The sequence below is a fragment of the Pogona vitticeps genome, chromosome 3 (assembly GCF_051106095.1).
Source record: "Pogona vitticeps strain Pit_001003342236 chromosome 3, PviZW2.1, whole genome shotgun sequence".
Taxonomy (NCBI): domain Eukaryota; kingdom Metazoa; phylum Chordata; class Lepidosauria; order Squamata; family Agamidae; genus Pogona; species Pogona vitticeps.
The window spans coordinates 198,090,722-198,117,101 of record NC_135785.1 but is presented as its reverse complement, the minus strand read 5'-3'; the positions used below and the strand labels follow the sequence as shown (position 1 = coordinate 198,117,101).

Here is a 26,380-nt window from a genome sequence, read left to right as displayed (position 1 = left end):
TTTTGGACCCTCTGAGGTTTTTGGACGCTTTTCACGGGCAGCTCAATAGAAATTGCCATAATTCAGCCAGGATATAGCCAAGACATGCATCACCATGGTCAGATGAGACCTTTGATCAGGTCAGCATGTAAAATGGTAAAATAAGCTCTTCTTAGAAGAACAGATTAGAATGTTCAGGATAGAAAGCCGAGGATACTTCATGTGGTTTCTTTCTATGTCCATGGTTCCCACTAGGCTGATGACATAATATTCATGAAATTGTGTATAAATAAGTTTCATATACGTAGTAGATTTCCCACCCAATACAGAACTACCCTTTCATACACCTGTACAGTTTTTTGGTGTCTTCTAAAATCAACGTTTGACATGCTTATGTCCATGATCCAAAGAACAGCTCTGGAATAAAGTAGGGAAAATTTGTTATTTGTTTTCCATTAGTGTACAGTACGTAGCTCTAACATCACAATGAAATATGTGTGAATGGGCTCTAGACATAGACACAGAATTAGCAAAACATCCACAGTCCTCTCAACAAAATATTGGTTTGATTTATATTGCGTTCTGTTCTATGAGATCAAGTTAATGTGCAGGACTTTTCCTAAACATTAATATTCTTGACCCATGGGACTTAAATTGAAGATGCTGTATTCAAATAGCCTGATGAAGCCAAATTAAATAGAAAGAATATATATGTGACAGGCAGGTATGTTCGTCTTTTATAATAAAAAAGCACCTCAAAGATTATCTCATTAGAAATGTGTCAGTGGTTATAGTATACAGTATCAAGTTTTGGATTACAGTTACTGTGTTTTGACACACTGCTACATCAGAAATAAGCTGAAAACAGAGCAACCTACTAAAGGCCAACTTACTGCAGATGTGGTTAGTGAAATGGTGGCACTTTCTTTGGCTTTTCAGTTCCACACCCTAGCATGCTCTGTGATGCAGTGTATTTGTGCCTGCTATTCCATTTGCTATCTTAATAAGAGAAGTGAGGTGTTTCTGATTTTAGTGTACACAATTCAAATTTATATGGGAATTCACTCAATAACCACCTTTAGTTCCATTAATTTTTTTTCTACAGTGATTTTAGATAAAGTAATAATTGTCAAAGAAAACTAGGTCTTTTTGGTTCTGATTAAAATTACCATTCGTGATATTTATTTATTTATTTAACTTATATGCCACCCACTCTACCCAAAGGTCTCTGGGCGGCTTACAACAATTAAAATACAATAAAAAGATAATACAATTAAAATACAATTAAAATATATACTCTAAAAATTGCCATCAGGACCCACAGTTGATATTATTTCAATTAAAAGCCTTCTGGAATAGGAAGGTTTAGACCTGGTGGTGCAATGTCATCCGCGTCAGCGCCAGATGAATCTCAGTTGGGAGGGCGTTCCATAGTCTGGGGGCAGCTGCCAAAAAGGGCCTTTGTCTACAAGCCGTCCCTCTTACCTCCTTGATGGACAGCTCTTTCAAAAGGGCTCCCTGGCTAGATCTTAACTGCTGGGTAGGTTCATATGGAAGGAGGCGGTCCTTCAGGTATCCAGGGCCCAAGCCCTTTAGGGCTTTATATGTCAAAACAAGCACTTTGAATTGGGCCCGGGCAGCAACTGGTAGCCAATGTAATTTAAACAGAATCGGCTTGATGTGTCCCCTAGTGGCCCCACCACTCACCAGCCACGCAGCTCAATTCTGGACCAGTTGCAGTCGCCGGACCGTCTCCAAAGGCAGCCCCACGTAGAGCACATTGCAGTACAGTAATCTATACGAGATGTTACCAGTGCATGCATACTTGCCCAGCAAAGAACTACTGTAAAGTAATTCATTTGATTTGCTCTAGGACCTACTTGTTCATCTTTTTGACAGTCCAGAGTATCTGCAAAGCTCTTCTTCAACATCATATTTAAAATGCACCAGTACTTTTCTGTCAGTTTTATTCATTGTCCAGTATTCACACCCATATACAGTAATCAGGAATACAAGAAGGCAGATGATTTTGCCTTGGTCTCCAGTGACGCATCCTTACACTTCACGATCTTCTTTAATTTTCTCGAGTCTCAGTTCTATTCCGGTTTCTTGGCTGCAATCTCTGTGTGGATTAATGATTTGAGCAAAACCTTTAATAATTTCATACATTCGACGAAGTAAGCTCTAGCACACGCCAAACGTTCCTGCCACAAGAAAACCGATTAGCTTTGAAGCTGCCAAACGGACAGTTATTTTGATAGCCATAAAAGGGACTGAAATTCAGTCCGTCGTCGCTCCGATCCGATGCCTGTTACCGGCATTACCGGTTGAATCAACCCCGGTTCAAGGGGTTTCCCCAAAAAATTTTTAAAAGGGAAAAAAAAGGCGTGCAAAGAATCTGAAAGCTTAAGGCTTTGCTTTCTTCTTTAGAGGGCAAAATACTCACCGTCCCCCTTTTCTACGGGCAGAAATTAGGCAGTGGGGAGCCTTAGCACGTAACCACATGAAATGAGCGTAAACCTCGCTCGTCGGTGATTCTTTCTCTTTAAGACACGAACCATACCGGGCTCACGTTTTTGACCCGGAAGCGAAAAGAGGCGGCCTTCCGGCCGAGGCGCTTTTCCTGTAGGGATCGCGCGGCGGAGCCCTGGGGTGCGCACGAGGGCAGCTGCAAGCATGAAGTTCGCGTACAAGGTAGAAGACAGGAAGGCGGAGGGTGGCTTGGCCGGGTCGGATCGGGACGGGGATTAGGAAAAACCTGGGGGTGCGAGAAGGTCTGCCCCTCGCTGGCTGGCGCCGTTTTCTGGAGTACCCAACCCCACGTCCCTTGGTCCTGCTTTTCTTACTAGTTACTGCTTCCGATCGTTGCCTTGGGGCATGTATTGCTCAGATAGTGAGTCTGACCTTAACCCAGGAGCCCTGCCTGGCACCATTCCACCGGGGTTTATCCCTGTAGAGAGGATACCACACACACACACACCACCCGTGTCCCTCGGATTGCTTGTATGATCGGCAAGTAAGAAGATTCATCCAAAACCCATGTACTTGTAGGGTGGATTTGGGGCGGGCGGTGAGGACTGTTTATGACCGTGATACGATAATAGAATAGAACAGTATTTAATTCATTTATGTATGTATTTGATTTATACACCACACATATGGCAGCCAAGGCCACTCTGGGTGGTTTACAAAAGAACAACAGAGTAACAAAAAAGCAAATAGCAACATTAATAAGTAGGTGTGAAAATAAAAAAAATCATAGAGTGATTTGAGGGTAAAATTATAATAAATACAATTAAAAACGTAGAAAAATAAAAACGTGGAACATGGCAGTATGATAGAAGTTATATTATTAGAAGCTATTAATACCATCTAACTTTCCCTAGTATTGTCTCTTTCGTCAGTTCATCCAGTTCTAATCTCCCCTTTACACATACACCCCATCCCATGTGTGCTCTTGCATCCAAAATACTTATTTCAGGGAGTAGTTGTGGATCAAGTGGAGGAACAGATGCTCACTTCACATGCTGCGTATTCATTGTTTATGTCAGCCTCTCGGTGCCCTCTGCATGTCTTAGTCTACAGTTCCCTGTCATTCCCAGAAAGCAGGACCAATCATATGGGTTCCGCCCCTCCCCACAGACAATTATGTTGTTATGTGGCATCAATTTGTCCCCAATTTATGGCAATCCTGAGAAAGAGCAATCTCCAAAATGTCCTGTTTTCAACAGCTCAGTTATTCCAAACACAAGCTTGTGGGTTCCTTTAGGGAGTCAATCTGTTTTATATTTGGTCTTCCTATTTTCCTGCTGCCTTCAGCCTTTTCCAGCATTATTGTCTTGTTGCTGTTGTTTAGTTGTAAGTTGTGTCCAACTCTTTGTGACCCCATGGGCCAGAGCACGCCAGGCCCTCCTGTCTTCCACTGCCTCCTGGGCAAATACATGTTGGTAGCTTCGATGACACTGTCCAACCATCTTGTCCTCTGTCATCCCCTTCTTCTCTTGCCTTCACACTTTCCCAACATCAGGGTCTGTCTTAGTCCAGCACATATTTGAGAATCAGATTTGGGGAGGCTTTCTGCTTATGGATTAATATGACTTTATGGATTAATATAACTTTAATTCTCTCCCTAGTTCTCCAACTTGCTGGGTACAGTCTACCGATGTGGAAATCTGACCTTTACTCCTGATGGAAATTCGCTCATCAGTCCTGTGGGAAACAGAATCACTGTCTTTGACTTGAAAAAGTAAGCATTTTCTTTCAATGACTGATGATACAGGATGGGATTTCCCTTCTCTTCCTAGCAAAATGCATTGCTATTGGGGACAGTGCGGTGGGAATCAAATTCTGTGTACAGAAATGTGTTTCAACGTGCAGATTACTCTTCCTGAATTGAGCAGAAGTGTGTAGCTGAGACAAAACACTTCAAAACAACAAATTTTCCACTTTTTTCTTCCAGTAACAAGTCTGAAACTTTACCGTTGGCAAGCCAATACAATGTCTCATGTGTGGGGCTCTCTCCAGATGGGAACCTTGCTATACTGGTTGATGAAGGTATTTGTTTTCTAAAAGATGTTGAGAAGGAATAAGATTAATATCAAAAATTCTGTTATCAGTCCTCAGGTGTAATTAGATTTCTTTTAAGTAAATGACTTTTACTGTATCTGTGTTTGGTTTATGTGGTATATATCTATTGGCCTGCAATCCAGATAGACAATAAGTATAGATTGCTTGAGTTAAGTGAAATAGATTAATTTTATTATTTTGGTCAAATAAGAGAGATCTATTTCAGACAAAGTTTGGATGGTATTGATTGTATTATTTCAATTGTTTAATAATGTGTTTGAATCATTTATTTTTCTTCTACAGAAGGAGCTGCCTTACTGGTCAGCTTGATCAGTAAATCTGTGATCCATCAGTTCCATTTTCATAAACCAGTTCATAGTGTCCGCTTTTCCCCAAATGGAAAGTACGTGGAACTTTTAATGTTTTACCTCCTTTTATGTGTATGTTAAGAGTACTAGTAGATAACCCTGAACTAGATTTAGTTTATCATGAAAACACAGATCAAGGCTCCAGACCTGTACATACTTGTCTTACAAATGAATCCTGCTGAACTCACTGGGATTATCTCTGAGTGGGCATATATAGGAAGAATATCTGTTTAATATTAGACACCAGGAATGATAGAAGTCAGTATCAGCATCGTCGTCATAATCAGATCTCAGAAATTGCACCATCTGAGCTACAAAAAATGGCAATATTAGGGACAGCATACATACTACACCAAATTTAACAGATACTTAGGTTTTTGGTTAAAATTTGTATCTATTACATAATATCAGTCATTGTTTTTATAATCTTGATTGACTGTGCCTGGTGTTTTTCAATAATAATAACAATGGTAATAATAGTGTGCTCCCAAGTCATTTCTGACTTCTGGCAATGGTTTAGAGGGTTTCATAGCGGTTACCATTCCCTTCTTCTGGAATAGTGCAGCTTGCCCGGGCCACATGGACTTGCTCTTCTGGGATGCAAAATGGGAACTGAACTCCTCTGGCTATGTCCCCAGATACCTAAACCACTGATCTATCTGGGTGGATTTAGGTTCCTCTTAGAAAAATATAAACCTGCAGGCATAGATGTCTGGGTGATCTCCAGCTTGCGGTTGCACCCATTGAAAAGAATGGGGTATCTGCCTGTGCACAGAATAGTAGCTATCTCCTTGTACAAATGATAGGAAAAAGACAACTATGTGCACAATGAACCCATGGACACACAGTGAAAATGAACAAGATATTTCATTGGGCTGCCTCCACCTAGTGAAATCAGTGCAGTTTTTGCATGCATGAAAATGTTTAATAGCAAAATTGTTATAAATAACAGTATTGTACTTTCAGGATAAATTTATATAAACCTTGCCTCTTGTGTGTGTGTGTATCTCAAAAAACATGCCTTGTTTAAGAGCCCATTTGGATTATTGTAACACACTTAGTGTGATGCTGCTTTCAAGCGCTTTTAGAAATTTCTGGCAGTCCAAATTGCTCCAGCCAGTGTGGTGATCAAAACATGTTAAAGGGCACATATAACTCTCTTGTTCTGACAGCTTCACTAGCCTTCATTCCAGTTCCAGGCATAATTCTGAGTGCTGGTTTTGTTGTGTAAAAACCCCTGCATGACTTGGTGTCCAGGTTATCTGAAAGATTAAGATTACAGTCACTGTCTTCTGGCAGAGCTGTGCCAGAGCAGTGGGGGTGATGTCCCCAGCAGTGCCAGACTGCTGCTGATTAAAGAGTTCCTCTCTCAGTTTTATGGTGTTGAGACTCGCCATACCAGTAGAGCTGTCCAAGGGGATGTTGCCTTTGTGTTAACGTGTAGAGGCCTGTCTGGGCTTTGACTCCTGTGAGGGAGACACATCTCTCACTGCCACCCCCCCCCCCTCAAAGGCATGCTTGGTGCAGATGTGAGAGAAGGCCTTGATGTCTGCATCTGAACTATGGAACCTCCTTTCTGAGGGAGGCTAGGCTGGTCCCCTCCTTTTTGTCCTTCCCCTGGTAGGCAGACACCATTCTTGTTAAAGAAGCATTTGGTTACGGACTGGCTGCCAAGGACAGGGCCTGTGGCAAGTGTATTTCTTAATTTTTAATTATTTTCATATTTTAATGGAGACACTATTCTACTATTTCAACTCAATTATCTTTTAATAGAACAATTACTTTAAAATGTTTTGATATTACAACTGTTCTATTTCTTTAGTCCTGCTTTTAGTCTAGTTATGTACTGAGTTGGGTCCCAGTTCTAAGAGGAATATGGAATCTAAAAAAAAAAAAAATAACAGTTCATATGGTTTTACTAAGTTGTCCTACTACTGTTTAGGTAACACTGATGGTTTTCATTTTATTGATCTTTATTCCTGTCTTGAAAAACTGGGTATTTTCATTGTGCTCTTCAATTTTTTGTGAAACAGGAAATTTGTGGTCACAAAGGATAAAGTAGCCATGATGTACCATGCCCCAGGGAAAAAAAGAGAATTTAATGCATTTGTCCTTGACACTACTTACTATGGTGCATATGATGAAACAACCTGCATTGATTGGACTGATGATTCCAAGTAAGTATTTTCTGCACTCTGTCATAGCTTCAGAAAAAGAGAGCAGATATATTGAAAGCCCATGGAATGTATACTTTTGCTAAGATATTAGAAAATCTTGCATTGTTATTTCTAGATGAATCATTCTAGTCTTTTTTCTCCTGTAGAGCTGTAATTAATTATGAATATATTTTTTATTCATTAGTATTTTCTTCTTCCAAACATTTAATCATGTCTGAATCAGTGGCAAACAATTTATCATGAGATGAATTAACAGAGTGGGTCCAGCAGAGCCATTCTGAAAATTGAGAATCCTTATATTTGTGGAGGGGGCTTCAACCAGTGGGACACTTTCATGAAAAAGGAGAATGTAGGCAAAAAAAATAACCTCCTGAATTCCTCTCCTTTCCCCAACCCATGTCAGTTCCCTGAACTGTTCCAAAGGGTACTCCAGAGTACATGGGGCATGGCCAGAGGGAGTTGGCTAAAACTTAAAGGAAGTCCACTTATGGAACTCTGGATCTAACCCAAAATTGGTAATGTGACCACACCTGTCTTCATAATGCCCTTATTTTACAGAAGAATATTAAATTATGAGACATTTCTTCATCTTTTCAATGACTTTTTGCAATTTTTCTGTGTTCACCATCTCCAACAGTTTACTCAACTTCTTTGAAGTTACTGTAAGTGTTCCTTGACCTGTTTATTCCCTTCAGTTTCATAGATCCAGAAATGTCCACTTTGGCCAGTAGCAGCAAATCATTGCCGAATACACATCCCTACCCTGTATTCCCTGAAAATAAGACCTAACCTGAAAATAAGCCCTAGTATGATTTTTCAGGATGCTTGTACTATAAGCCCTACCCCAAAAATAAGCCCCCGTTGAGTGAAACCCTGCCCTCCACCACTGTGCAGCAACCAGAAGATGACATGGCTGTATTTGAATAAATGTAGAGGGTTGTACATGAAAAAAATAAAACATCCCCTGAAAATAAGCCCTAATGCGTTTTTTGGAGCAAAAATTAATATAAGACCCTGTCTTATTTTCGGGGAAACATGGTAATTAAAACTGAACGGACTTTAAAAGACTTTGTATTAGAAACTATGCATCAAATCCAAAGGCTTTTTTTTTTTGCTTTTGATGGAAAGAATATTTCTCTGATCTTTGATAGCAACTTTATCTTTCCTAAGGCCACCAGTAGTTAGTAAACTCGTGTATAGATTATTTGCTGTTATATCCAAAGCCAGTCTGTTAAACTGTCTGCAGAATAATGTTTCTGAACACTTTTCTTTTTTTAATTCTAGATGTTTTGCAGTAGGCAGCAAGGATATGTCAACCTGGGTGTTTGGAGCAGAGCGATGGGCCAATCTAGTTTATTATGCACTGGGAGGCCATAAGGATGCTATCGTTGGCTGTTTTTTTGAAGAAAACAGTCTAGATGTAGGTACCAACTACAGTTTTTTTTACATTGACCACAATCCTAATGGGGATTTACATCAGTGTAAGTCTAACAGCATAAATCACAGCTGACTAATTACAGCTTATGTAAGTCACTGCTTACATTCCTGGCCATGTTCCAGTCATGTGACTTACTATTTGACAAGGAATCTAAATAGCAAATCATTAATTGGCAACCATTTTGTAGTGCATTTTTCATTACTACTTGTATGCTGGTGTAAATCCACAGTAAGGTTTGAGCCATTTCAGGGTGAATTTGGTTTAAGTCAAATCATTTAAATCATGATTCAAATCACTAGTCAGTAAGCATTATATTTTTAAAAAATCTGATCTAAATAAAAAATCAGGTTTAAATTTTTAAAATAATTTTTTTATTTAAATCAGATTTTTTTTAAAATAAAATGCTTACGGAGTAGTGATTTAAATCATGATTTAAATGAATTCCACTCCATTTTTATTGCTTTTGGATAGTTTACTTTGTTTCAGGACAACACTTTAGGTTCAGGATAATGTTGTCTATGATGTGCTTTTTCCAAGGTGCTCTTACATTGTAGAGTTCTTAGGGACGTTGAGCAGTACTTTAAAATATGAAGGTAACTGATGTCCCGAGTAGCCAAAAATAAGCTAGTAACACCCCAGATGTATCATACCCTTATACTTTGTAAGCCAACCTAAAGAAAAGGTCCACTCTACTACTAGTTGTGAGTTGCTAATAGATATACATAGACATGACAATCAGATATATATAACACTGAAGTGCATGATACAAATAAAATAACAGCGCTATGGGGCGGTATATAAGTCCAATAAATAAATAAATAAATAAATAAATAAATAAATAAATATAACCATAAGGGGGCCTTTGTTGGTTGACACACTGAGTTCACCAAATGTCACATATCCAAACATTTCAAAAGTTGCTTTCCAAAAAACAAAAAAGAGGGTGCATGTTGAAAAGCACTCCATTATTTTACGAAGTTTTAATACGTACTAGGTTTAAAGCTTTCAACAAATAGGATTTGATGGCTTGAGAAGTTAAGTCTTTGCACAGTCATAATTGGCCCAGATGGCTGGGTGTAGCTTAGCCAGCAGCTGGCCGACTGAAGCAGTGCAGAATCCAAACCCCTTCCCAGCCCAGGATGTTAGAAATTACTTAGGACTATCTTCAGGGTGGCCTAACTTTGTACCTATGTCTCTGGCCTGGAGGAGGCTTGGATCTGACCTCGTTTGGCTCCTCTCTTGTCTTACCCCTTTGCCACCCTTTTTTTAGCACTCTTGTTGGCAGATCTTCCTGAGCAGAGCAGTTTTGCCAGGAGATCCCTCTATTGGCAAATCTGGGGTCAGCTGGTAGAATTGTATTCTGTTGGCTGAACAGCTCCGTGCTTATTCCTAACTCCCCATAGCTGATGCATCTTTGAGTTAGGATTGCATTGTTATCGGCCAAATATTATCTGGCTGTTATTCAGTGTAATGGCTTGCAATGCTGTACCACTCGCTCATTGGTGTAAGATTTGCTTCTCTCATGCCATTGTTATCATTATATTTTGTTCTTACAGTTGTACACTGTCAGCCGAGATGGGGCATTATGTATGTGGCAGTGTGACACAGAGCTAAAGGGTCTGAAAGCTAGAGCCCCGAAAGACCAATCTGTGGACCAGGAGGAATCTGCCAGAGACATAGATGAAGAGTTGACAGAAGAACAGAAGGGGAAGGAGGTCCATGGGAAGGCCAGCACAAAGGAACAAGAGGGCAGGCAGAAAGTGAAATACTCATGTGCGGGCAAGTAAGTGGCCTTCCAGGAATCTGGGATAGCAGGCATTTGCGGCAGTAATCTCATTCGTTTTCAATTTAAAGACACTGGCTGAAATCTAGTACCGTATATGCCGTCTTGTACGCCGGGTGCCAGGAAGGAGCTGGCGCCGCCTTGAGAGTGATGCGGGGCTGCACTGGCCGGGGAGGAAGGGATGGATGGAGGGAAGCGGCGCGCGTTCGTTCGCTCGCCCGCCCGCCACCCGCGTTTCCCCTCTTCTTCCTCCCGCCGCTGGGAGGGAGGGAGCTGTCGCCGCCGAGAGAGTGATGTGGGGCCACGCAGGGAGATGGAGGAAGGGAAGTGGTGCACGCTCACGCGCATTCCACCCCTTCACTTTCTCTCTTCCTCCTCCTCCTCCTTCTGCCGCCGCCAGGGAGGAATGCAGACAGGCAGGCAGGCAGATGGAGGGAGGGAAGCCGTTTGCGCGCCCGCCATGCCCCGCTTTCTCTCTTCCTCCTCCTCCTCCTCCTGCCGCCGCCCCCCCCAAGACTCTTCCCGGCGCCGCATTTTGGGGGGGGGTTGTCTAATACGCCCCGTCGCCGTATATGGCGGCATATACGGTAGTAAATTGCAAATAGAGAAGGCCCATAGATGCAGTGGAAATTTGGTGAATCTGCTCCTCCATAAGTGACATTGGTTCAGTGGGCCTGCTTTAATTGCCATTCACTACTGGATTTCAACTGTTATATGTCTTTACCCAGCTCTTAGCCATTGAAAGCAAAAAAAAGTACTTTAGAATACCTCCTCAGCTTACTAATAAATGTGTGAGTTACAGCCACTACAGAATTGGATGCAGACTCAGTCATATAGCAGGGACCTTTTCATCCTTCCAGGACACTTTGCTCAAAATGACCATCCTTGAGCAGAGGAGTTTCAAAGACAGTTTCCACTATCTTTCATCCAAAGGGTCAGCTCTGTCTTCTGTAAGGTTTTGATTACATATGTTTTTCTTTTTAAATTTTTTTGCAGTGAATTTTTATTTTATTTTATTAATTGGTGTTTTTCACTCTTTTTTAAAACATCACTATGTCTAGAACTGTGTTGTTATCATGAAGTGTGACTGCTTTCCCCCCAAGCCTTTCAGACTGTTCTTACGGAAGTAATTGAATGATTGATATGCATTTCAGGTAATATGTATCAGTGATAACATCTGCTAATCCTCTGTTATTGTTTGTGTCTACTTTCTTTTTGCTCAGGTACTTTTTAAACAAAGAAGGAGATTTTAACACCTTGACTGCTGCAGCTTACCACAAGAAAATTCACCTGCTAGTCACTGGTTTTGCTTCTGGAATATTTCACCTCCATGAGCTTCCTGAGTTCAATCTCATCCATTCTTTAAGGTTAGTCTAGCTGTTGCTTATGGAAAAGAAATGTAGTCGGGGTGTTTTTGTTTGTTTGTTTTAAACTTGGATGATACCTTTTTTTTTCTTCAAAAGCCATGTTTGGTTTGTAAGCAGCTCGGTCTGAAATAGTGTGGGTTTTTGAAAACCTAAAAAATAATAGGTGAACTTGATTAATAATAGAATGAATTCTATTGCTATTGTTGTTACATGTCATCAAGTCGCTTCCAACCTATGATGAATATGAATGTGCTGTCTTCAACAGCCTTGCTCAGCTCTTGTAAACTCAAGCCTGTGGCTTCCTTTAAGGAATCAGTCCATCTCATCTTTCGTCTTCCTCTTTTCCTGCTGCCTTCTACCTTTCTCAGTATTGTTATCTTTTCCAGAAAATCCTGCCTTCTCATGATGTGCCCAAAGTAGGACATAAGTTCTGTAAAGATAAAGAGCAGTAAAGATCCAGACATATTGAAGTTTTAAAGGCATTTTGGTGGCACCGTGCCTTTTTGAATTCTGCATTGCCAGAATTTGAAATGTTGCTTATTTAAATCACACTGCCTTTTATCCTTGTTACAGTTGGGGCTTCTAACCATTTAACATGCATAGTAAGGGCTGAGGCTGCTATTTACAGGTGTATGTTTTTAACCATTAATTCATGCACAGAGAGCGGGTCACTGATTGATGCTGGCCGTCTCCCTGGAGATCAGGTGGTGCCTTTCTTGGGGAAGTAAGGAGCAAAGGTAGAGCAGTATGTGCAGGTGAAACTCCAATGAATACAGGCACAGAATAAATATACACAAACTTCAATAAACCCTACTCTTATGAAAATATTTCTTAAATTAATAAAGTTTACTTTGCAGTGAACACTTTGGTTTGGTACCCATTATCAGTGAAACAGATATCTAATAACCTAAGCAGTGAAACAGATATCTAATAACCTAAGCACTTCACTTGTCAATTGAATAAACTCAGTCTTCATCAACTGTGCCGTACCTATTTAATTAAATTGCAGATGTCTGCTTCGTTGAGATTAGCAAAACCTCTTCACTACTGAAAGTAGTCCCATTTAGCCCCTTTAAATTACCTCTGATTGTATGAATACAGTGGTGCCTTGACTTATGACCATAATCTGTTCCAGAAGATGGATGTAACTCGAAATGGCCATAAGTCGAAGCACCATTTCCCACTGAAATGCATTGGAATGCGATTAATCTGTTCCAGAAGGGGGAAAATAGCCCCCCATAAAAATAAAACACTGCAAGTCCCATAGGAACACGCTGGAGCTGTAAAACAACAACCAACCAACCAAAAATAAGCCACGGAGCAATTCCCAAAGGCCCTGGGGCTTAAAAAACAAAACAACAACAATGGAGCAAGCCCCATAGGAACGTGCTGGGGCTGCAAAGAAAAAAAAATCACCAAAAAACAAAACAACATCACAGCACAGAAACATAAAAAACCCAAGCCAAAACCCACCCAGAACAGTTTTTTAAAAGCAAAAAGCAGCACCGCACCTTACCAGGCAGTTGCAAGCCTCCTCCAATCTTACTCACTCTAACCGTTGGGGCAAAAGAGCTACAAAGAAGCAGCCTCTTCGCCTACCAATGGTTAGCAATCTGAATTTCCCACCCTTTTCCCCTGCCTTTTTAAAGTCGTAATTGGAAGCTCTGGTCGCAAGTCAAAGCAAAATTTTGCGGCCAGAGCAGGTTGTAACTCAAAATGGTCATAAAGAGGGACGTATCATAAGTCGAGGCACCACCGTATGTTGTTTTTTCTTCACCATGGTGAACGTTAAGTCTTTTCTTTTAAGCTAGATGATTATGGTTTTAATATTGTATCCTTGTGGAGGTGGTTTCATGACTGTGTGATTTCTGAAGCTTTACCATAGGAATCCAAACGCTCATCATTGCTCATAATCTCTTACCTCAGTTCTCTCTGTGTTTTTTGCTTAGCATTTCAGACCAAAGGATTGCATCTATTGCTCTCAATGGTACAGGAGACTGGATTGCCTTTGGATGTTCAGGTGTGTAGCGATGGGAAATGAGTCTCACTGTGGGCCTGTTCATGCAGTTCATTGTGCTAGAGGCAGGGTTAGGCAACTTCTAGAGGTCCTGGGAGCCTTACACACCTTCCTCCAGACCTCATAGGGCTGGCCCAAATTCCCTCCCCTATTTAATTTTTTTAAAACTGATCTTTTCCTCCATGTGAACATGGGCAGGCACAAAACGGAAAAAAAACAGTGTGTGCTAAAAGTCTGTTAACTTCTTGTCCAGTCCTGTTGTTCTTCACTGTTGCAAATCTTACATCCAAATTTCTACAGCATTTGTAAATTCTTTAGTTGTTGTATCGTTTCACTATAATTTCAAAATAATAGTTTTATGTTTCTTAGATCAGGCAAACGTGCACTGTAGTTTATATGTGAATGTAAATGCTGACCTTGGTTATAAAATCAGAATATTTCTAAGTGTGTGTGTAAGTATCCGTTCAACAGCTGGTTTTTGAAATGGACCTTTTTGCCCAGGCTTTCTCTGCATTGCATTAACAGGTCTCGGGCAGCTCTTAGTATGGGAATGGCAAAGCGAATCCTACGTGCTGAAGCAGCAAGGTCATTTCAACAGTATGATGTCACTTGCATATTCGCCAGATGGACAGTACTTAGTTACTGGTGGGGATGATGGCAAAGTAAGTAACTGTTGGTAAACTTGGAGTATGATGGCTTTGGAAAAGCCACTGTTTTTTAAAATTTATTGCAACAGTGCTAACAACATGCAAGAGTAATGTATCCCCCCCCAACTCCAGCAAATATGTTTTAGGAGATAGAAACTGTACCTCCACCCCTCCTTCTTTGTAAGTTTTTACTTCTGTTTTGCTATTGCAAGTAATATTTTTCAAACAAACATTAGAATAGTTTTTTTAACAGTAGCAAAATGGAGCAACAGGGAAGTTGGCCATATTAGGAACTGGCTGTAGCCCAGACTGAGGACAGAAATACTATTTATGGTATTGGTCGTCTGAAAACAAGGGTGGCATAAGGAATGTGTTTTCAGTGAATGGCGGTGGCCTTTGAGGTTAAATGCTTTGTTGATATAAGAAACGAAACCTATGGGAGATCTGCTGAGTGACTCTTTCTGTTCCATTCATAGGTGAAGGTGTGGAACACCAGCAGTGGTTTTTGCTTTGTTACCTTTACAGAACATACTAGCAGCATCTCTGCTGTAACATTTACCACCTCCGGCTTTGTCATTTTTAGCGCCTCCTTGGATGGAACTGTCCGAGCTTTTGATCTGCACAGGTACATAAATTCTTTATCTCTTTGTCTCCCTGAGTTTTGTTTTCAGGCAGAGTAGAAATCAAAAGATCTATAATCTTAATTAACATCCGGAGATTTATTGAAAAGTTGTTATACACGGCCTGAATCAGATGGGCGCATTTTGATCTGGCACAGCCCTGTGGTACTGTCGTGGTATCAAAGAGATGGTGTAAGCATTTTACTCCTTGAAAGTATCCTTTGTCAAAAATCGTATGCCTCTCAGAGGTTTATAGACAAGAGAGAAGTCCAGGCATAGAAGTTTGTTCTTAAAAACCTTTTTTTTTGCATATTTTAAACAGATACCGCAATTTCCGTACCTTCACTTCCCCACGACCAACCCAGTTCTCTTGCTTGGCTGTGGACTCCAGTGGCGAGATTGTTTCAGCTGGTTCTCAAGACTCGTTTGAAGTATTTCTATGGTCTGTGCAAAGTGGACGACTGTTAGATGTAAGGAAAAGACATTTGTTGTGGTGGTCTTAATATGTTTTTTCAAACTTTCTGATAAGGCCAACTCTTAACAAACACTGAACTCCAGTGAGTTTTAAAACTGATTTTGTTTGACCTTCATACAGCAGCCTATTGTGTGATGCAAATGGAGAAATCTGTCCTACTCTGCTTCCTCTCAATTTAATTTCCATACTAATTCTTTATTTTAGGGCTGCCTCTACCCAATGTTTCCTGGGCTAATCCCAGCCAAATATCATTGGCTATGAAGTTACTGCAATTTATTTGTTATGTGGTGGTACTGGAGTCCTTGTTTGTTACACTGTGTGTTCACCAGTTAGCTTATGGCATCAGCTTAAGTGCTTGAAATAGAAATAAACTCATTGGATTTTCATTTGCATGCAGAAAAACACATTGTTTAATCATCTGAAACTGGAAACAGAACAGAGAACATCTTGACTTGGAAGTCAAAATATTCCTGAGATTTGCAGATGTGCTTTAATTACTGGAAGCATTTTGCATTCAAAATTTTAAAAAGTGTACAGGTATACCCAAAATTCTGGAGGAGACAAAAAAGGGAAAAATCTATCTTGCCAAGAAAGAATGCAAATATCAGTGAAAATCTGAGAAATGCAGCAAAACAAAGACAGATTTTTACACATTCCCGTGTTGAGCTATGTGTTATTTAAAGCAGCCATTCTCATCGGGGGCAGTGGGGGCCCTGGTACATTTGAAAGGGGCTACAGACTGAAAAATGTGAGCATTTTCTAAAAGATAGTACCTGTTTGTGCTGTATCCTTTTTTGACAGGGGGTCTTAGAACTTGAGAAAATCTCCTAAAAGGGATGTGGCGGGGGGGGGGGGGGAGGTTGAGAATAGCTGATCTAAAGCATGGGAGATCTGATCATGTACTTTTCCAGTATGGAAAACCTGTTACTAAACAACGAAATTGCTGTTATATATGATTTTTTAATCACCCTACTTATATACAGTCATTTTGTTTTGATTTAGAATTATATGCAGAACTCAAAATCAGAAGTTCTAGCATTTTCAAATATTCATTATTTCCCTTTAGGTCTTATCTGGCCATGAAGGTCCCATCAGTAGTCTGCATTTTAATCCAGTGAAATGTGTCCTTGCAAGTGCCTCGTGGGATAAGACGGTGAGACTGTGGGATATGTTAGATAGCTGGAGGACCAAGGAAACGCTGCCACTAAACTCAGATGGTAAATCCTTTGGAAATCTCTTGAATGAATGTAGACAGCGATGTTTGTCTGATGTTTGTAGCAGTTATGGGACAGTCTGGGTCCTTGACGCTGTAATCATGTGAAAGCTACTAAGTTGTGAACAACACAGCTTTTTTTCTGACTACAACCTAATTTGGCAGAATAGAAATCATATTAATGTTAAGAGTACCAAATGATGCATCAGAGGTGGAGAAACTACAGAAGTAAACTGGTTGTTTGGCACAATATTTTGCAAATAATGAAAGTAGTGATTAAATGGGTGGATTTTTGTGTCAGTGGAAATGTAAGATGTGGTGATTTGCAGTTCTAATTTTTCTGCAGGCCTACTTGTGCTTGTAGAATTGGAGACAATGTAGTCAAAGTGCATGTAAAGTTTCTTAAACAAAGCTTGGACGACGAATTTTTGCAGTGCTTGCTGTTGCGTTTCGCCCGGATGGTAAGGAACTTGCAGTTGCTTCTCTGGATGGACAGATAACTTTCTGGGATCATGAAAATGCAGTGCAGACCGGATCGATTGTGGGACGACATGATCTGCAGATGGGGAGGAAAGAACTGGACAAGATAACGGCCAAGCAGTCTGCTAAGGGAAAGTAGGTAGACTATTTCTCACTTTTTTTTTTTAATGGAGAACTGGCTCCATAAAAAAGGTATCAGTCTCTGGGCTGTTATCTTCTGAATTAGGGAGCCACTCCTATCACAGGGGTGTTGTTTAATCAAAGCCTTTTGTTGGCTTTCGTTTTTAGCTGTGTGGAACTAGCAATAAACTAAGGGTTGTTCACCTGTTCTTACACAATGCGCAGACGAGGAGAAACACTTTGCTAGCCCCACCCCCCTCAGTCATCACTTCTGCCATCCTCCAGAGTGTGAAGGTGAAACCATAAAAATCAGGGTTCTGATCATCGTCATCATCTTAGAACTGCAGAGCTGGAAGGGATCCTATCAAGTCCAGCCCCTGTCAAGCAGGCACAATGAGGAATCGAACTCCCAACCAATCCCTAAACCACTGAGCTATCCAGAAGTTCATGTGGAGGACCTTCACAGACAGCAAATGATCTTTCCTTAAGAGTGTTGCTGCTGTACATAGGAAGGTGATGGAACTGAGGCTTGGGAGCGGACTGGAACTCAGTAGCACTATTATTAGATCTTGCAACATGCCCACCTCAAAAACATAACTAGAAAAATAGCTGAATGAGGGTGTAGAATACTGTGAAACGCTGGTGCCAGTTGGGAAAGAAAACTCAGGTGGGTCATTGGAATAGCGTGCCGTAGGAGACCATGGACTGAAATCCTAAACAGAAGCATTCCTATTAAGAAGTAAGAACACACTGCAGTGTATTTGTGCTTACTGTCACAGTTACTGTCAGGCAAAACCCCTAAAATCTAGAATTTACCAAAGTTGTTTTATACACAGTGAATTATTCTGGATGGTTTTTGTAGAAAGGAAAGAAATGCATTTACTTCCACTATAATTACTCTGGAGAGATTTTGAAGCTGCCTGATTTTTAAACCATGAAACAGAAATAAAATGGCTCTTTTACACATTTCTCTCTTTGTCTTTCTTTAGGTCTTTTACCACTCTGTGTTATTCTGCTGATGGGCAGTGCATTTTGGCAGGCGGGCTATCAAAGTTTGTTTGTATTTACCACGTCAAGGAACAGATTCTCGTCAAGAAATTCGAAATATCTTGCAATCTTTCTTTAGATGCGATGGAGGTTAGTAATTGATAGGTATTTATGCATGTTTAGGTATGGAATTGGAGGTTAGCCTAGCTTCAAGGTGAACAGACTACAGACCTACACAATCATATTTCTTGTTCCTTTTTTTACTAGAACCAGTCTGCCAGGTGGAACCACGTCTAAGATGCTGGCCAAGGCAGGCAGACATGTGAAACTAAATAATTATGACATTGAAGTATGGTATATCATTATCACTGATAATGATGGAACAGGGTGCTTGTCATAATATGCCCAGCCCTAGAGTTTATGGTCACAGAATAAAGTGTTTTCTTTTGTCACAATAATTCTCCCCTGTCATTCCTGATATGCGCCCTACCAGTTGGGAGAACCCTTTTTAACTGTTGCAGTTGTTCAAATATTTGCATACAGACAGCCCTTAGGATTTCCTACAGAGCATTCGGAAATCTGCCATTAAATCTTGACTAGAGATGGGGGAATACGAATACTCCCCCAGAGGTGGAGATAACGAGGGTCTGGCCCCTTGGGGCCAGGCCGTCTACTCACCGTTCTGCTGCTGCCATGGGCTCCACACACCATTCCTATCACTCCAGATCTTGCGATGGATTAGCCATTCCTGGCAGAAGGTGGGATGATGAGCCTCTGCCGGGTTGAAGAGTGGCTAATCCACCACAAGTTCCAGAGGGATAGGAAGGGAATGCAGAGTCTGCGGCAGTGGCAGAATGGTGAGTGGACGGTCTGGCCCCAGGGGGCCAGACCCTTGTTATCTCCACCTTTGGGGGGAGTATTCATATATGAATATGCCCATCACTAATCTTAACTTATCTGCTACTCATCTATGAAATTGAAATAGGAAGTTTCCAAATGGAAATGTGTTTGCTGTTTCCCCTATAGCAACCTGAATTGTAAACTAATAATGAATTTAGTGTTCGAATCAAGAGACATAGTTCTGTGTTTGTAACTTGGCTGTTTGTCTTCCCTGAAGTACCATTCATTTAATGGCACCACTGTTTATTTCAGTTCTGATACAACCTGCCTGGGTCCTTAATAGAAAGGTGGGGTAAAAATATTTTAAATAAATAAGAAATAAACTTTGTGATACTTCATATTTATCCAGAAATCATGGACACTGATTGGATTTGATTGGGATGGACAGACATAGAACTACGCTGAGTATGATATTGTAGCTCAAATAAAGTTTGTTTATAGGAGGTAAACTTTGGCATATAATTTTTTCACAGGAGTACTTGGATCGCAGGAAGATGACTGAATTTGGAAGCATTGCATTAATAGATGAAGGAACTGGGGATGATGATGGTGTTGCCATTCCTCTTCCAGGAGTAAAGAGAGGTATTTCTAGATTTTTAGCAATATGCAACAAAATAGCCACAATGTTTGTACTGAGTGTGCAGATTTAAGAAGGGATAAGAAAGTGAAAAACCTAAAACAATTTTTTCTGTGTTTTTTCACTTTACTTGCTTCACTTCCTATGGTGAAACATTTTAGTTTAGAACCCAACCAATAGAATAACACATTTACTGAGTGCTTTAGGTTATGGACAGTTAATATATCAACATATTGAGGTAGCTGCATTAATCACTTTTGTGGCCTGTGGTATCAAGATGATTTTGTGGCTGCTTTATAGCAGCTGGTAGCACTTTCATGTCTAGCCAAGCTTTGTGAAGGGATATTTGCTGACCCTGATGTTAGGAAAGTGTGAAGGTAAGAGGACAAGGGAACAACAGAGGACGAAATGGTTGGACAGCGTCATCGAAGCTACCAACATGAATTTGACCCAACTCCGGGAGGCAGTGGAAGACAGGAGGGCCTGATGGGCTCTCGTTCATGGGATCATGAAGAGTTGGACACGACTAAACAACAACTTACTGCTGCTCCACGTTTTCTGTCTCATAGTTCGCTATGTTACTGTTTTGCACCCAAATCATTGATGTTTCTAAAGCCTCTATCAAAGATATGGTCTGAACTAAGGATACTCGTTTTTCTTGCTATTTAGTGACTGCAGGAACCCTTGGTAGGCAGCCTCTTTTTGCCTCCCACATTTCTCATGTAGTAATTAGTTGAGGTTTTTTATTTTGAAAAAAGCATATTATCATACTGGAGAGTGGGGTCATTTGCAGGAAGAGGGAAAGTTAATCTGCCCTGTGCACTGAAACACTTCTTTTTTAAAAAAGGTCCTCCTTATGGCCACTAATCTTTTTAAAGGCCTCCACTGATTATCATTAAAATTGATGGGAGGGAAGTGTTTTAAAAACCTGGTTGCCACAAGGGATGGCTTTTTAAAAGCCGCTCCATTTTGTGTCACATCTGATGTGAAACCTGTATGTCTATGAAAGAGCATGGAGTGACCCACCCACTTTCTCTAAGGACCTATTCCCATTGGTAACATGTAGTCCCTAGAAGGTACAATAAAAGGGAACGTGGTCCTTATACTCCAAAAAAGTTTTGTACTCCTGCTGTAATAGGCAACTGAATAGATGGATTGTATACATTTTATTTTTATTTATTTATTAGCATTTTGCTCCTTTTCTTAAAAAAATACAGTGGTGCCTCGCATAGCAAGGTTAATCCGTTCCGGATTAACCTTCGCTATGCTGAAGCATCGTTGAACGGGGCAGGGAATTCCATTGGAACGCATTAAACATGGTTTAATGCGTTCCAAATGGGCCAAATACTCACCGTTTAGCGATGCTTCTTAATGGCCGGCAGCCATTTTCGCGCCCTCCCCTCGCTTAACGAGGGTGCGAAAATGCTGCGCGTGGCCATTTTGGGCCATTTCCGGGCTTCCGGCGGCCATTTTGTCCGCCTAACAGCTGATCGTCGGGCTTTGTTTTGCGAAGATCAGTAAGCGAAACGCTTACCGGTCTTCGCAAAGCGAATTTTGCCCTATTAAAAAAACGTTGAGCGATCGCATTAGCGATCCCAAAAAAGGGATCGCTATGCAATGTTGTCGTTGTACGGTGCGCTCGTTAAGCGAGACACCACTGTAGTGCTCAAGGCAGACAAATAACAAAAGCATGTTATACTGAATCAAAAGCAAATTAGACAATAAACTCATTAAAATAACAGAATCATTAAAAGAATCACAATACTGTAAGCACTGAAAATGTTGAAATGAACAGTTTGAAGAAATACGGCTTTGCAAGCTTCCTAAAAACAGTGAGAGAGGGAACTGATCATGCTTCTGAGCGGACTACATCACAGACTGGCAGCAATTGTAGCCTATTCAGGCTTTCCTCTTTGTGCTCAGCAAACATGAAAGCAAGGCGAGTGTTCTGTTGCCCTCCTGTATGTGGTGGGTGCCAAGCCTGAAATAGGAGAACCACTTGTATCTGTGGGGTCTCTGTATGTGAACATCAAAGACCTGACTTTCTTCAGGATTGTGACTGCCATGTGGAAGGATCTTAGTGCACTGCATTTTGCTTTGTTTCAGGTGACATGAGTTCTCGCTCTTTTAAACCTGAGATCAGAGTGACTTGCCTCCGCTTCTCTCCTACTGGTGAGTATTTCATAATGGAACAAGCAAGATGTATGTGGTCCTTTTACAGCCAGGTTGTGGTAATTTAAATGGAATAAGGTGAGCATCATTGTTCACACTTGGGCAAAATAACTGTGATCACAATTGCCACATATTTGTCACATTGCCGTTTTCATCATATATGAGCACTTAAATTAGCAATCTGTGATGGCAAATGACATGCTTTGTAATAGCCAGTGACCTTAAGGACAAAGTTATATGTAGGCATAGACGAATCCTTTTAAACCTGTGTGGATGAAAGTTGTGTTCTCAGTGTGTTTGCCTGCCCTTCTTCCAGGGCACGAACAGTTTTAACTAATGCAAACTTTCTTCTTTTCTTGCAGGACGAAGCTGGGCAGCAACTACTACAGAAGGTCTCCTTATCTATTCTTTAGACTCTGGACTTGTCTTTGATCCATTTGATCTCGAAATTGACATCACCCCTAGCAACATTCGTAAAGTCCTACTTCAGAAAGAGTACACCAAGGCGATTGTCATGGCGTTTCGACTGAATGAAAAGAAACTGATTCAGGAGGTCCTGGAAACGGTGCCGTATAATGAAAGTAAGCTCTATTGCTATTGCTCTTCTAATGTGATGTTCGCAGGAGGCCAGATTTCCTGGAATTCTTTATCAGCAGGATATGCACTAAGGATGAGGGAAGGAAGGGGTAAGTCCCACAAGATCTTATACTTGTTCCAAGTATGAAAATAAGAAACCGTAATAGGAGCACAAAGAAGAAGGTGAGAGGGAACATGTGTCATATGATTCAAGAATTGTTTGATTTAGATTTCCTTTGCTGGTATGTGTGTGTGTAAGAGAGAGGGCGATTGAAAACCTTATTAATGTGTCATGTGTAACGCAGAGTTTACCTTCTCACATGTTCTATTTTTGCTGATGCAATGCTAAGTAATGAATTATATCCTGTCTTCTTTTTTAAAAATCCAGTTGATGTAGTTTCATCATCACTCCCAGAACTGTACATAGAAAAGATGTTAGAATTTTTGGCATGTTCCTTTGAGAAGACCCGTCACTTGGAATTTTACCTCATGTGGACCCAGAAGTTGCTCATGTTACATGGATGCAAGTTAAAATCAAGGTTAGTGTGTTTGGGATGGCAGACAGTGAGTGGAACACCATGTCTACTGGTACCTTGCCTTCTAAGAAGTTTGGAGTGATCTTCCTGCAACACTTGGGTAGCTTTGGAAAATGGACTGTGTCAGGCACCAAAAGACCATTCTTTAGTCCAGGGTGCGAAGCACATGGTCTTCAAAGCAATCTGCACAGCTCCAGAGTCTCCCCATGGGTAAATCATGCCTGCAGGGGATGCAGTTTTTTCATCTTTAAAAAAGCCATTACCCTTTCACCTTGTTTTGGCAAAAATCCCTGGCTCTTATCACTGGGAGGGTATGGTGTGGCCCATGGTATTCCTGAAGTAGAAAACAGCCCCCAGACTCTATGAAGGTCTTACATCTATGTTAGAATAGGAATTTGAAATATTAGATGAAAGTAGAATACATTTTCTGTTTGAGTTATCTGTGTGTTTGCCTGTGGATATCATCATCATCATCATTCATCATTCCCCATTTCTGACACAAAGGGACCCAAAGCAGCTCACATTAACATTCACACAATTTAAACACACAGTAAGTTAAATATTAAAAGATAAATTAAACAATATATGATTTAAAACACGATTAAAAGATTAAAAAATGAAAAACCTAAAAAAGATTAAAATTATCTGCTAAAATGGGGTTCAGGGATTCAATTATAATTGTTAAAGGCCTGTCTGAAGAGATGGGTCTTTAGCTTTTTTCGAAAGGATAACACGAAAAGGGCCGTCCTGAGCTCCTGAGGGAGAGCATCCCATTTATGACGCTCACAGATAGTAGTCATCGCAGCAAAAAATAGGCCCCAAGGATTGAATGGGACACACCCACAGATAACCTCTCAGTGCCCAAAATGTTATTTGTAAAAATGAGCCATTTAATCTTTTTATTTTAACTTGTACAGAAAGGCTATTTGTCCTCTGGGATTTACGTTTTGCTGGGTTTCTTGGTGCTTTTGCAGGTCAGAGAGAGTGTTGCCGACCATTCAGTTTCTTCAGAGGAGTGTTCAGCATCACTTTGAAAATCTCTCCAAACTGTATGTATTTTGTTGTGTTCTTTTTAAGACAATTATGTTCCTCAGTAGCAAGAGATGAAGAGAGCACCAGAATTGCATTTATTAATTAAAATTAACTTTTCTTAGCATATTATTCCCCTTTGAGGAAGTTTTGCCCTAGAAGACTCCCAACTTCATGTGATTTTACTCTGGCATGTGCCTGGGTCGTTAGCCACTCTCTTCTCTCCACTGCTTTAAAGTGATTGTCCTTATTAAGTGTCAGTATGTGATAGTGTTGGATATATATGTGGGTACCAGAAAACATCTGCCTTATTTTTTTTTTGCTTTAAAAAAACCCATCTTGCAACAGGTAATCTAACTGCAGAAGCATAACAAAGGTCCAATTTCAACATTTATTTTTTATTTCCTTCATGTTATAGGCTGCCTTTCTCCCAGTGAGGGACAAGTTAGGCTAAAAGCGCAATAAACTGCATTTATTTATCTTACTGTATCTATATATATACAGTATATGCCCAGTATCCATGAGGGATTCAATCTTAGTTCTTAAAAGCCTGTGGAAAGAGGCAGATCTTTAAATATTGCCAGAAAGATAAAAGGGGAAGGTCTATGTGTACGTTATGCATGTGTTCATTAGATAGAGAGTTTCTTGGGTGAATGAGGCAGCATAGACTTTCCACCGGGGGTGGGGACTTGAGTTGTTGTGCTGATGACTCCACTCAGGGTTTTTTTGTTTGTTTGCTTGTTTTTTCAATGACTTGGACTTGACTCACAACTCAGAACTCACCCACCCCTCCTTTTTTCTGGGGAAAAAAAAGTTTATTTTTAATAGGGACTCAGAACTTGGACTCAGACTTGGGACTAAAATCCAAAGACTTGCTGACATCGCTGCTTGACACCATAGGCAGATTTTCCTGTTGCCTCACAATATTCTTCAGTAATGCACGTTCTCATGTTTGCTTTTAAATGTTCAGTCAGTAGATGACTGTTGTGTATTTGAACCAACCACAGCTTTATGCCACCTTCATTTTCAGCTCTACTGTTATACAGATAGAGAAGTTCTTACTTACACTGCTTTGAAACTGCTCTACAAGTCTTTCCATTGGTCTTTCTACAGCTGTGACTGGAACTGTTATAACATGAAATATATCTTGTCCATTTCACAACAACGGGGTGTGAAACGAACAGCAGAACTATCTGAAAAAGACGAAGACGTGCAGAGTTTGGAAGACTCCAGCGGTGACTCTGTAATGGAAGAATCAGCTGCACTTCCATGAAAACATTTATATCTGTTTTTCAGGACTGTTTTTGTTAATGATGCAGTAATTTAACAGTGGTACTCACTGGGACCTGAACAGCCCTCATAGTGGCTTATTTTGTACAGGTGAAATGAATGTGATTAGAACTAAGCATGCTGTACCTTTTTTATTCAAATTATCATCTTGCTCTTTCTTTCTGTAACAAATGCAATATGTACTTTCTTAATGCTGTTAGATCTGAGCCTTCCCCCCCCCCCCGGTCGACTCCAGAGAAAACATATTAAAGTACCTCAGTCTTACTGCAGATTGTCTCCAATGTGAGAGGCAAGTGCTTCCATATGTGAAGATTGCTTATCTAAAATTAAACTGTTAGTTATGGGAACAGATGAATCTGAGGACTACTGAGAAATAAGTAGGTCATCGGAAAAGAATAGATTTGGATCCAGATATATAGGTCTAAAAAACAGGGGAAGGGCTTAATATGTGCTGAAAACATCTGCTCTGGAGTGCAGCGTGTAATTGTGTCCCTGAGTACATCATATTGTACCTTTAATAGGAACGATGGAGGAAATCTATCGGTGTTAACAAAAGTCTTAGTTTCAAATAAATGATATTATTTCCAAGTAATGCTTTGGGAATTACTGGTATGCCAGGATTGCACACATTGTTTTAACCAAGAGCAGGAAGGAATACAGTCTGCTAGATTGTATATATTTTGAATTTCTGTATCCTTCAGTGACATTTCCAGAACAGTTTACTTTACAGCAACAGAAAGCTGAAAAACAAAATGTGAAACAATTATACCATCCAGTCAACAAACAGCAGATGGAAACAATTGTGTTAATGATGTTGACATAAAACTGAATAGATATCACAAAGCCTGTGCCATGGACAGGCTAACATGGGAAGAATTGTTCTTTTAGTTACCTGAGTCCTAAACTTTGTAGAGCATTAAAATACTAGGACTCAGCACTTTGGACTGTACTTGGAAATCAAATGAATTGGCTGAGCACTGAATCAGAGAAAAATCACTGTTTAATTGGAGCTGGCCAAAATCATTTTGCTGACTCATATTGAAGAATAAATGGTCCTACACTC

At 40.4% G+C, this 26,380-nt stretch overlaps 1 protein-coding gene and 1 long non-coding RNA gene across 2 annotated transcripts; one reads left to right on the top strand and one right to left on the bottom strand.

The window, feature by feature from the left end:
- Window positions 1–1,929: 1,929 nt before the first annotated feature.
- On the bottom strand, window positions 1,930–2,546 carry LOC140705680 (uncharacterized). Its single transcript, XR_012085141.2, has 2 exons — window positions 2,426–2,546; window positions 1,930–2,101 (listed from the first exon to the last, which is right to left on the bottom strand). It is a non-coding gene; the product is annotated as an uncharacterized LOC140705680 (long non-coding RNA).
- PWP2 (PWP2 small subunit processome component) lies at window positions 2,545–26,380 on the top strand. Its single transcript, XM_020783907.3, has 21 exons — window positions 2,545–2,673; window positions 4,113–4,225; window positions 4,439–4,533; window positions 4,849–4,948; window positions 6,947–7,090; window positions 8,375–8,510; window positions 10,085–10,311; window positions 11,535–11,678; window positions 13,628–13,698; window positions 14,221–14,357; window positions 14,819–14,967; window positions 15,285–15,432; window positions 16,504–16,654; window positions 17,085–17,265; window positions 18,240–18,387; window positions 19,611–19,719; window positions 21,821–21,886; window positions 22,249–22,467; window positions 22,851–23,001; window positions 23,973–24,047; window positions 25,141–26,380. The coding sequence occupies exons 1-21, from the start codon at window positions 2,656–2,658 to the stop codon at window positions 25,298–25,300; spliced, it is 2,742 nt and encodes a 913-aa protein (XP_020639566.3). The 5' UTR covers window positions 2,545–2,655; the 3' UTR covers window positions 25,301–26,380.